The following is a 12,858-nucleotide window of genomic DNA, read 5'->3' as shown; positions in this document are numbered from 1 at the left end:
CACTTCAGGGAGTTGTAGAGAGCAAGAAGGTCTCCCCTGAGCCTCCTCTTCTCCAGGCTAAGCAACCCCAGCTCCCTCAGCCTCTCCTCACAGGGCTGGCGCTCCAGACCTCTCCCCAGCCTCATTGCCCTTCTCTGGACACATTTGAGTGTCTCAATGTCCTTCTTAAATTGAGCGGCCCAGAACTGGACACAGTATCAAGGTGTGGCCTAATCAGTGCCTCTGAATAGACCCAAACCCTCTGAATAGAATTCAGAGTCGATTTTACATTTTTAAGCCTTCTGTCTTGCAGGTCAACATTTTAAAATGTCAACAGTATAACAAAAATAAAGTAGATGTAAACAGTGGCATGTATTATGTTGCTTTTATCTTGGCAGTAACCTCCAATGAAATAATAGCAGGAAATTATAGAGAAAAAAATATGATGAAATCATTCTGCAGTCATTGGGTATTCATGTGAGTCTTCTGTGTCGAGATAACACTTGGGTTTATTTGTATTAGAGAATGAAAGATTGCTGTTATAATTGGAAACTGTTAAAGGTTTTGTAGCTCAGGCTAAAGGTTATCCAGGCTGCTGCAGCAGATATCCTAATTCTAACAAAAGATATACAGTAAGGACAGAACGTTATAACTGAGAGAGTCGTCTAAAAATATACATAGCAGAAGAATTCTGCCGTGCTAGGCACTTGCTAGAGCTGATAAGAGTTGTGATTGTTGGGTTTTCTCCCCCCAAGCCTTCAAATATGTGAAGCTATATTGAAACTGAATTGTAACATCTTGAGGTTTCACATATGCTCTTGTCAAACAGTACCTATTTTTCTTTCCTGAGAGATCTCTTTTGTTGCCCAAGCCTGAAATCTCTTCAGGTTTAACCTTCTCTGGAAGTCTTTTGATTGCAAATGCCATTAACACTAATGAGATAGGTTTGAGTGTAAGAGAGGGGAATTGAGACAGCTCAGAATGGTTGACCCACAGGTACCCACACATAGTTAGGTTGTTTGCCATAGTACCTGGCATGAGATCAAGATGAATGTCTCTCAGACTTCTGTCAGCTAACCAGGTTGGTTGAGACTTTAGGAACATAGGCAGCTGAAAGCCAAAATGCATTTAACATTGTAAACTATTTTTCCTAGCAGATGGAAAATGCCATTGCAGGCTCTGGGTTTGTGCAGCCCCAGCTTTTGATGCATTTGAAAATCTTCTAATCTAAAAAAAGAAAAAAATAATCCATGCCAGCACAGCTGCTGCTGTAGGGTGCTAACACCTGAAATTTGCATCCATGAAACTTACCCCATTGCAGGACTTAGTCAGTAAAGAGAGACCTTACATAGTGATGTTACAACTGGCATGGACTTCACAGTTTGCTCACTGGATCAAAGTCACTTTTGAGAGGGTTATTTGTTGTTTGCCTGTAAAAATCAGCTACTCTAAATATTTTCTCTTGTTTTCCACTGTAAACAAACATGAACTGGCTGCATCACATCTGTTATATTTGTGTACACCAGAGCACCTCTCTGTGCCATGCAAATGCTCTGCCTGGTTGGGGCAGCCTGGAGGATCCATAAGAAGATCATAGAATCACAGAATGATCTGGGCCAGAAGGGACCTCCAAAGGTCATCCAGTCCAACCTCCCTGCAGTCACAGCAGGGACATCCCCAACTAGATCAGGTTGCCCAGGGCTTCATCGAGTCTTACCTTGAATATCTCCAGGGAAGGAGCCTCAACCACCTCCCTGGGCAACCAGTTCCAGTGTTCCACCATCCTCATAGTAAAGAACTTCCAATCTAAATCAAATCTAAATCTGCCTGTCTCTAGTTTGAAGCCATTGCCCCTCGTCCTGTCACCTCAGGCCTTTGCAAACAGTCTCTCTCCATCCTTCCTGTAGGTCCCCTTCAAGTACTGGAAGGCTGCTATTATGTCTCCCCAGAGCCTCCCCTTCTGAGCTCCTTCAGCCTATCCTTGTAGCAGAGGTGCTCCAACCCCCTGATCATTTTCATGGCCCTGCTCTGGGCCCTCTCCATCAGGTCCATGTCCTTCCTATATTGAAGGCTCCAGACCTGGATGCAGTACTCCAGGTGAGGTCTCACCTGATCTTGGAACTGATGTGTGGGAAGGAATGGATCCACCACTACTGCTGTCCATATTAGCACTGAGGCACTTCAGCCTGCTTAAACTGAGCATATTTTTTCTGAAAGAAATAGTAGCTTTTGTGAACACCACCTCAGCTGATCATTTGTCACAATTCGTTTGCAGTTTCTGTGGGATAGGTTTGGCACATCGTATAGGTCTTGAGCATCTCGAGGTAATCAGCAACACAAACAGTAGGTGCTAGTTTGAGTGAAGCAAAGCTGTACCTCAGGCCAACAGAAGAGGGGCTTGGGTGCAGCTGGAATCAAGCATGATGAGAAGATTGGCATGAGCCCTGGCTAGCTGCCTTCGTCATAACACATGTGCTTCCACACAAAGCTCTACTAGTTGCTACTTTTCCTTGCCAGATTCTAGGTTGAAGCTACATGGTGAGCTGTGGAAGGAGGGGGAGGCTCAGTGTTGTAAATAAATTCCCAAAATGCAACAGACAAAGGACACTGTTAAATTGATTCATGGCATAATGTCTCAATCTGTGTTTAAGAAAAGGAAAAGGTGAAGCAAGGTTTCTGTATCCAAGCAACCATGAAGTCTTCGCTGTTGCCATGGGAGGTTTTATCAATGACGCAGTGGTTGAAATTGTCCTTTTCTTGTAACTGAAGGCTGGGGTAGGAAGAGAAGAAGGGATTTTCTGGACAGAGAGCCTGTTCCTGCAAAGAAGCAGCAAGGAACAATCTGAATCAGTCATACCCAGAGGCATGAACAAAGGTCTGACCAAAATAAGAATGACAAAACTCAGCTCTAAAACAGAAGTATGAGGCTCCCTCGAGGCTCTGCTTTTGGAATGATTTATCCCATCACAATCAGGCTACAGGTAATACAAAATGCAATGCCTGACCTGAGAAAATAATTCATTTTTATCTCTTGATTAATCTAATAACAGCAGACATATGTGATGTGTCTTCCCAAGCAGACTTATCAAAACAAACCCTCAAACATGTACTTCTTGATGTTTTTCTTTGGTATGCACAAAAAAAAAAGGATGCTGAATACTGCATTAACATATTGCTGAATGTGTGCATCTATGGGATACTGAGATATGGTGTGTAGCTCTGACAGGCAGGATTCTCACTGAGCATTACAGATGCAAGGATCAGTCTCAGTTGAAGAAAGTAGGTTTAAGAGGCTGTTTACCTGCATTTGTAGTTTGAAGGATGGGCAAGGAAAGGAGGGGAAAAAAATAAATCCTTGCATAATATTTGATTAGGGGATAGATTTATAAACAAAAATCTGGAATTTCACTGGTTTCCCACCCCAACAGTAAAATGTTTGAGTATATTCCAAAGAGCAGATGCCCCACAAACATCTTTTTGCAGGAAAAGGAAACATTTCCTTAAACATCCTGCAGCAGACGTGACTGATTGAGCTTCCTTTTCCCTCTGCCTGGTGTATTTCCCCTCTTTGCACAGACAGGATCTAACCAGATTTGCAGGGTATGAACTGCAGGTTACTTTCAAATTCATAACTATGAAATGGTTCATTTAGCAGGACAAAGGCCAAGACCGCAGACACCCTTTTTCCAGCTCAGCATGTGCATAGCAATGGGAGGGTGGCAAGGAGCTTTTGTTAATCTCAACCCAGCTGGCAAGAATGCTGCAAAATGAAGTCTTTGAAGATGTTTTTTCTTCATTTTTTAAAGCAACAGTTTGTTAGGAAAGCTTGAAAATCTTGGGGGGGGGGAAGATAGTACAAAATATTAAAAGACCTCCCTGGCAGTCATCTAACACAGGCAAATTTCCCCACTAGCAATTAGCCTCTACAGTTTCCTTATGAGAGACGTGTTTTTCACAGGTTCTGTTCTGCTGCATCTGTGAAAATGTTTTTCCCTAGCTTGAATGCACTTCTAAACTGAAAAAAAACACAAACCAAGTGGCAGAAAGGATTAGGGTATCAGGTCAGGTTGGGGCTGATCCAAGCTGCAGTGGGATTTTGTTCTTTTTTAGTTTAGACGTGTAGGAATTGAAAGCTTTAAAAGCTTCATACTTAGAGCTGTTCTCAAAATAGTTGGGACTCACACTCCACTTCCTAATGTGCTCGCATCACAAGACCAACAGCTGCTACTTGCTCTTTTGTCTGAGGCTTCAGTAGAGAGCTGAGATGCTGAGTGCTCTGCATGGGAGGAGTCCTTCCTCCCCATAAGTGGACCCAGCTCTCCCCTCAAAGGTAGCCCAGGTAAAGGTTGCCCTTTGGACACCGACGTTGCACCCCATCTTCCTGAGCCCAAACAGTGTAATGCCTTTCACAAAAAACCACTACCCTTCTTCAGGGATTGGCTTAGATATTTTTATTTTTATGAGAAATCATAAATACAAAATAAAAATAGTAAACAAGTGCTATAGATTATTTTTTTGTTCCCATTGGAATGAGGTTCAGACCTGCTCCTGAGCACTTCCAAGTCTTAAAAGTTCAGGACTTGGTCTTTGCTTGTGGAAACCAAAACACAGCAAACCCCACCTTAGACTCTTACCCTGAAGCCAGTGACATCAGTAACAGTGTTCTCTCAGGTTATTTTTTTAAAGCATAGCAACAAATAAGTATACTGAAGGATGAGATTAAATATAAACCTATTTTTTAAAATGGGCCCCACTTCCTGCTGGTATTGTTGGGAGCTGCCCTATTGACCTCAGTGAAACCATCTTGCATCAGCAGTGACATGGGTTTGGGAAGATGATGCTGTGTTTGCTAGTACAGACACAGTGCTGGCTTCTTCCAAGAGGCTTTGTTGTGCAATTCTTTCAGATTTTGGTTATAAGAGGATCCAGCTCTGCCCCGACACAAAGTGACTTGTTAAGAAGTTTGGCTTGTTAACAAAAAATCAGTTCTAAGGTGTGAGTTTCCCTCCCTCTCCCCAAGACACCAGTTTTGATCTGATTTTAAATGTTAGTGCAGCACTGCCCAGAAAGGTTTTATCTTTTTTTTTTTAATCAAAGGCCAGATCCTGCAGCCCTTCAGAAGGGCTCAACAGCACAGATATGTGCAAGGGTGCCTGTTGGCAGGGGTTGGGGGTTAGTTCTTTAAAAGAGAGTGAGGTCCAGTATCTGGGCTCATATCTGCTGACTCTTTTGAAGACACAAGAGAGATGAGTGAGGGTGTAGTGTGTTGGTGGGCTGGGTGACAACTACAGCCGGCCATTATCATTTAGCATAATACCAAAGTAATCACGAAACAAATAAAGGCACCAAACCACAATAACAAGCCAACTTTGGTTGATTTCTTGCAAAATACATGCACTTAAATACATTTACAGTTTACAAGGTTACAGTGTTTAAAATTAAAAAAAAAAAAAAAAAAAGTTGCAATGATGAAATAAGGAATATTTCATTCTTGTACCAAAACTACATATCACATCATAACAACAGGATAGCTTTTATTTAAATGCAGGTGGTATAAGAGCTGCACCTCATTATAGAGCAAAACTAGTTCTAGACATACTGCTCTGCTTTTGTGTTCTCTCATGGGCTCAGACCCTGCCATTTATCTGTTTAAACAAGAAAGCAATTATCTTTAGAAGGGTAAATTGTGTGTTCAATATCCAACACCAAACCTTTCAGGCTTCAGTCTTTTATTCAGGTCTGTGTATACATTGATATGGTCTGGGGTTTGCTTTACTAAGCAAGGCAAGAGCACAGCTGATGTAAGCCTGTTGCAAACACACAGGCATGGTTAGTCCCTGGTCTCTGTGTTAGGACAGAGGTGTAAGAGTTAATGCTCAGGTTAGGTGTGTGCACTGTAGGGCTTTGTGGTTGTGAGGCACCCATGAGGTTGTAGCATTGTGCTCTGAGGAAAGTGTAAGCACATTTCCCCACTAACTCTTGGCAGAAATCACCTTATGGCAATAGAGATCCTGCCACCATCTGTAGCAGAATTCTGCATTCATTTAAAAGCAGAAGTAATGCATGGAAGAGAGAATACTAATGGAAGAGTATCACACTGCTCCTTAACCCCTCCCCTAAAAAAGGTCATCTCTGCAGTGTAAAATGGAAGGTGTGTGCTAATGTTCCAGGCTATGGTGAAGTTGAGCAGGTGTTGAGCTCAGAAAATGAGAGTTATGTTGCCCAGAGCATCCTCCTTCCAGCCTGCACAGTGTTACCTGGGCAATATGGAGGAGCTGAGAGCCGTGAGAGATGTGACTTCACATTTCCTAATCAGCCAGCATAAAATCTCATTCAAGATACTTGGCAAAATTCTTCTAGCAATTTCTTTGTCCAATTTGGTAAATGAAGGAAAGAAAGTGTTAACAAAATTATGGTGGGGAGTCAACCAAATGAACACACAACTCAAAATTGGCAGCAAGTGGAGCTTGGCAAGAAGGCCATGAAAGCCATCCATATAGAATACCCCAGCCATCAAAATCTGGGGCAGTTTTTAAGTTTCCAGCCTCCCGTAGTGCAGATGAGGATGGAGAGGGATGCACCACTGGAGCCAGGGCATACAAAGATCTCCTAGATCTCAGAGTCTAGTCCTCCAATAATTCTGGCAATGAGTTCATATTCAAGTAAAAACAGAACAAAAGCTGATGAAGGAGAAGGGATAAAGGATCTCAACAGGCAACCTACTGTAATCTTGGTCTCCATTAAATGACAGCAACTGCCTGAATCTCTTTCAAAGGTCTCACAGATACACAGACCAATGCACTTCTCTGAGGGACTGAAACAAACGAAGAAAATAAAACACCTTTCTCCAAACAGTTTACTTGCCTGCAGGACTAAGGACCAAGGTTAGTTGCATGCTTTGGACGTTATCCCTAGTTTAGTTGCCCAAACAGAAGAAGAACAAAACCCCCGAAGCAGTGGAAGTCCCACCGGCAACAGCCTGATGCAGGTTTCCAGGAGAGCATATGAAGAAAGGAAGCATCTCCTTGGTGACAGCGCACACCCGAGGTCCTGCTCCCACCAGCCGGCGGTGCCCCAAGAGGCGCCAGCAGCAGGAGCGGCCGGTGAAGTACTCACAAGTCTCTCACGGTAGCGCCGGGGAAGCGCCGGGAGCCGGGCGAGCAAGAGACGGAGCCCGGACGGGGCGTTCCGGCTCATGCTGCCGCGGCTCTCCCGGGCTCGTCGGTGCCTCCAGCCGCCTCGGGCCGCGAAGATGTCGGTCCGGCTGCACTGTGCGGCCGGGAAGGGCTTTGCTCGTCTCGGCAAGGCGGGCGGTCAGTACCGGGTCCGCGGCGGCGCCGAGTGCGGCGCTGCCCGCAACGAAGCGACTAGAGCCGCCGGTGCGCCGGGCGCTGCCCTGCCTACGGCTGCAGTTTTACGGAGTCCCGTTAAGAAGAGCCTCGAGGCAGGGGAGCGCTAGAGCTCAGCTCAGGCTCTCCGGGCGCGGTGCCCCGTTCCAGCCCACGGGACGGCCGGGGAAAGTCCATGTCCGTGTCCCCGTAGGGCCGGGGCCGCGGGGCAACCCCGCTCAGACGTAGTTCTTCTTGTCGTACTCGCCGTTGGAGGTGGGCCGCCGCGGCGCCGAGTACTTGACGGGGAAGGAAGTCTCGTCGCGCTGGGAGCAGGAGCAGCAGCAGATGAGGCAGCCCCCGAAGAGCAGCAGGGCCGTGGCCGCCCAGCCGATGTAGAGCGCGGCCCCCATCTCCCGCTTCTTGGACGGCGGCACGGTGGGGTCGTAGAAGTCGCTGATGACAATATTGGCGAACCAGCAGAGCGGGATGAGAACCAGGACCCCGCAGAGGATGTAGATGGCCCCGCCGGCAATCACGATGCGGGACTTCATCTTGCCGGGCCGGATGCAATTGGTGCACTGGGCGCCTACCACGGTGACCATCAGGGCCACCAGCCCCAGCAGCGCCACGATGACAGTGAGCGCCCGGCCCGCCTGCACCTCGGGCGGCAGCGCCAGGATGGAGTCGTACACCTTGCACTGCATCTGCCCCGTGCTCTGCACCACGCAGTTCATCCACAGCCCTTCCCAGATGGTCTGCGCCACCACGATGTTCACGTCGATGAAGGCCGACACCTGCCACATGGGCAGCCCGCAGGCCAGGATTACTCCCACCCAGCCCAGGATGCCGAGCCCCAGCCCCAGAATCTCCACCGCCGCCGAAGTCATGCTGCCGCCGCTGCCTCACCGAAGCCTCCGTATAAAGGACGGCACGACAGGTCTGCACCACGGCTCCCAGACGGCTGCAGAGCCGGCTCTGAGCCGCCGCCGCCGGGCAGGGCTATATGAGGAGCCGCGGGGAGCCCTCCCACCGCCCGCCCTCCCGCCCGGCCCGGCCCGGCCCGGCCCGGCCCTTTCCCGCGTAAGGGGGCTCGCACGGTCAGGGGTGGGCGGCAGCACTGCCCGCCGCCGGGGGAGCGCCGCGGGGCTGGGGGCACAGCGCTGCCACGCTGCTCACGGCTCCCTTCGGAGTTGGGAAAACGTCCCTCTGCTCGCCCCGGCACCCTGCTTCGGGAGGAGTCCGCAGGGATGCTGCTTCCTCGAGGGAAAGTGTGGGGCTTGAGGAATCCCTCGAGGATTTTGGCTGCTCAGGATTTTGCCTTTTTTTGCCTTTTGTTTGTTTGTTTGTTTGCTTGTTTGGTTGGTTTGTTTTTGGTTTAATGCCATTTTGTATGTATTTCCTATCGCCGGACAAAGTCTGCAGCCAGACCTTTGGAGAGGTCTTGCCAGTGCCGGCACCTGGCAGTTCAGATGTTCCCATTATCAGAGCCTAATTGATCATTTCCCAAAGGCTGAGCACGCTGACTGACCTGCACATCACTTCTTGCACATTGTGACAGGCAAAAGTACCATCAAACACCTTAGGAACCACACAGAAGATGGAAGAGCTTTGAATATGGGATCTGCACATCATCTCTCAATAGCAGTAGACAGATTCTTAATTTGGTCCAGGAAGAATAATTGCTTTTATCTTACACCAGACATGAAACTCTGTTTGGAGGCAAGAGCAAGGCAGTATATTTAAACATCTTGCCATAAAGATTTCAAACTTCACTTTACTGTTTTAACTTGGTAAATATATTTCAAGGAGTTAAGTGCCTGTATCAAAAAAAGCATATCCACAAGAGGTTTCAGCAGCAGCTTATCTAGATACTGCATCTGCTTTGGTCTCCTCATGGACCACTGATGTCTTGTGCTGTTCTTGCAAACAAACCTTGGTTCAGCTCATGCAGAGCACCAGCAGCTCACAGCTCCGAGGCTGGCAGATGCAGTGAACCTTTGTGGTGGCAATGCTGCTGTTATAGCTGTAAGAGAAAGGGAACAGACCTCACCAGCTGCCTCACAGCGCTCATGGGGAGCCATGCTTCAGTGGCTTTCCACTGGTTGCCCTGATAAAGACTTGTTTTGATTTATACCAGACTGGTTTGGTTTATCATAAAGAAGTTTAAATGGTTTAGACAAACTTGAAAATTAAGTTCAGACCGATTTGAACTGATTATCTAAAATTGGGTTCAGTTAGCCCAAAGTGTCCTTCCAGAGCTGAAAAGAGCACATTTCCTGCCCCTGTGTGTTTTCTCTGTTGTACAGTAATTTACAACATGTATTACAGCCTGCAGAGATTTGTGACAGAAATATTATGACTGATATGAATGCAGCATGAGTGGAAAAGTCCATGTGTGAAGCAAAAGCAGCAGAAGAAACAACAAGCAAAAGCTAAAGGAATCACATGCATTGACAACTGAGGACGTGACTGATGGCTTAACACTGAGTAATGCCCTGCTTACATCCTGACAGTTGCTTTGATGAGCCATCTGCAGAGGACCCAAGTGCTGGTAATAAGAGGATGGCAATGAGGTCACAACCCTCTGGATGTGCCCTTTCACTTCTTTTGTTTTTCCAACCAGAAGACAAACTTTACCCACAAGACCCCCCCCAAAAAAAAAAAATTTAAAAAAAAAAATTAAAAAAAGCAGAAGATCAGCAGCTTGTGGACCATCATGGGATGGACATGCTGACACATAACAACTGCAGCCTCCCATTGATAATCTCTGCCTGAGGAGCTGTAAACATTTCTAGCATGGAAAATGTCTTCCTAGCAGAGGCTGCCTGGTAAAGAGGAGTTATCTCCTTTTCAGGCTGTATATGAAATACATACAGTTTACCTCAATTATTTAAAACTGTAAATTCCAGTGTGCAAGTCCTGGAGGAATGTGTGACTGGGGCTGTGCAGTCTGTCAAACTGAGGCTGCTTACAATCACTCAGAAAAGTCCCTGGTGTCAGGGAAAGGAGAATGTGCAAAAGAATCAGCCACAGAGACAGAGATATCTCAGAGGTGAACAGGAAGAAACCCAGAACACAAGCTGAAAGTGAGTAACAGCTGTATTTATGATGATAATAATGATTATACAGAAAACAGCACAGAAGAACAATTAAAAAGGGGAGAAGAAATGCCAGTTATCTTAGCCCATAAGCACAGGAAAGCCCCACCCTTGCCACTTGCCCAGGAGCACGGAACTCTGAATTTCCTCTGATAAATGGTCTGTGTGCTTCTGTGCCTGCCGGGAGGCACTCCTGGGGCCTGTGCAGCTGCCCAGGGCTTTGGGCTGAGAAGGGAACCCAGTGCATAGCTTGTTTTACCTCTGCAGCCCTCACCCCACCTTCCCTTGCTACCTGTTACAGAGCAACTTACTCCTACAAATCTCTTAATCCAATGCAATGATTTCTCTGGGAAAGTCATGCTTGATAACAACAGGGCAAATGAACCTTTCTGCTTAGAGGCATTTCCATTCCTCGTACTTCACCTTTGTCTCTTTGTTTCTTTCCCTTACCCCAGATATTTGCTTTTACCCGGTTTGCTGGTAACAACCTCCATTTTCAACTACTCTATTAAAAAGTAATCCTGAAAGTGAGTCTGTTGCACAGACTACCCCTAATGAGCCCATAGGTGCAAGGTGCTCACAGGACTGCTTACTTGACTTACTGCTAACTTGACTGATGCAACTGCTGGGGGCAGCCTGAGGACCCCATCAGCTTCAGTATGTTGTGGCTTCTGCTGCTGTTGCTGTCACAACACCAAGAATTAATTCAATCCCACACAATAAAAAGGTTCTGATGTCTGAAAAGGAAACACAGCCCATCGTGATGTTTTACTTGGGATGTTAAGTGATGAAATCACTGCTTGCAAATTAAATCTTTGCTGATAAAGTCTGGATGCCTTTAAATTCAAAGGTGTTCTTGCAGCAAAGTAACCCATTAACAAATGCCCATGAATGTCATTACATCTATTGCTGCTCCAGCTATGTGTTTCTTAAATTATTCCGGGGGGATGCAGAGGGGGGCTTTGCAGCCTGTGAAAATGGGTGGAAGTGGCATTCAAGCCGAGAACAATTGCACAGAAACCATACTATAGCAAGAGGGGCTTTGGGATTAGAGGTGATTGTGTTTTCCCTCTTTTCCTGACATAATCAGGACAAATACCAGGCACAGAGGTTCTGGGCCGGCTGCAAAGGGGGGTCTAGGCTCTCACCAGCTTTGCTTGTCCTGGTGCATGAACATGGCTGTTCCCAGCCCTTGAGTCTTGCTAGGGCTTTGCTCAGCCTTGAAGCATCCCACCAGCAATGTTTAGATTTGCCTTTTGGAACCTTAAATGTAGTCTCCACAGCATGCTTGGTTTATAACTTGTGGAGCGTCCCTTATCTATGTGCTTCTGCTGCTTCTTGTCCCTAAAATGTTAGGCATCTGGAAGACAGAGAAGAAAATTACACTTGGTAGCAAACTTATGCACAAAGCTTGTGTGAAAAAGCCAAAGGATGAGTCAAAAGACTAATTAAAAGCCCAGTAATCTCAAGACAGCTACCATAGCTATAGGATCAGACATATCAAAGGTTAAGAACCAGGAATCCTATTAGAGATAGATTTTGTATCACGTTTTATCTTTTAATTAGTGCTGAAATAAAGGCAAGGAAATTTACAGGTACAAGAGGATCTGTTCTTTTTTTAGAGAGCCTGAATTTTCTCAGTGAAGACTACTTCTGAGTTATCCTTTAAAATGCCACTGTTTCTCCCAAGAGAAGAGGCTTAGCTGGAGTGCAGGTACTGTTTTCTGCAGTAAGAGAGACCTCCATGAAGTTGCTGCATGTCAGCAGTTCCAACACGTCTTCACACCAGTGTGACACATCAGAAGACTGGCATGTAGCAATGAGTCAATTACCTCAAGCAGGTTATTGCAAAATGAAAGTGCATGATTTCACCATAGGATTTAACTCAGAATCATGTCTTTTGGAAACAAGCTGAAGTGGTTAACATGAAATTGTCACTTCTTCTCTTAGTTCATCTTCTGAACAAAGAGAAGCAATGACTAAAAGGCCATACCAGAATTATGCAAGGGGCACCAATAATGCTCCATGATGTAGGATCCAACACCTTTTTTTAGTACAAGTGGTGCTGGTGCCCTTCAGGATTGAGAAATGACTGCCCACGCTACTCTTCCCCCTCAGCAGTGGTGTGACAGGCCTTGTGAAAAAGGAAGGAAGGAAGCAGATACGTGTAGTTGGAAAACCAGTGAAAAAGGTTACAAATCTGCTTCCAGCCTTCATATATTTGCTGCTTTCCAAATGTCCCTTTCCAAATAAGCCCTAGCCCTGTATCACACTCTGCACTTTACAGGCACCCCCTCTGCTTGCACTCTTTTTTCTTGTGTGGACTGCCCACTGACACTAACAGGGAGTAGTGGGGTTCTGGCTGTCCTACACACGGTGGCGAGACTGGGACAGTGTTATGAGCGCTCTCCTCATATAATGAGGAAATTAAATTATGATAAACTATCATT

General features: G+C 46.3%; 1 protein-coding gene across 1 annotated transcript; it reads right to left on the bottom strand.

Annotated features, from left to right (window-relative positions):
• Positions 1 to 7,542: 7,542 nt before the first annotated feature.
• On the bottom strand, positions 7,543 to 8,276 carry CLDN5 (claudin 5). Its single transcript, XM_054173153.1, has one exon. It carries the CDS (start codon positions 8,195 to 8,197, stop codon positions 7,547 to 7,549), a length of 651 nt encoding a protein of 216 aa, XP_054029128.1. The 5' UTR covers positions 8,198 to 8,276; the 3' UTR covers positions 7,543 to 7,546.
• Positions 8,277 to 12,858: the final 4,582 nt, after the last annotated feature.

The sequence above is a fragment of the Dryobates pubescens genome, chromosome 25 (assembly GCF_014839835.1).
Source record: "Dryobates pubescens isolate bDryPub1 chromosome 25, bDryPub1.pri, whole genome shotgun sequence".
NCBI lineage: Eukaryota > Metazoa > Chordata > Aves > Piciformes > Picidae > Dryobates > Dryobates pubescens.
This window is presented reverse-complemented; position numbering and strand designations above follow the sequence as displayed.

Coding starts and splice junctions, on each gene's coding strand:
- CLDN5 (XM_054173153.1), bottom strand. CDS start 8,197: ATGACTTCGGCGGCGGTGGAGATTCTGGGGCTGGGGCTCGGCATCCTG.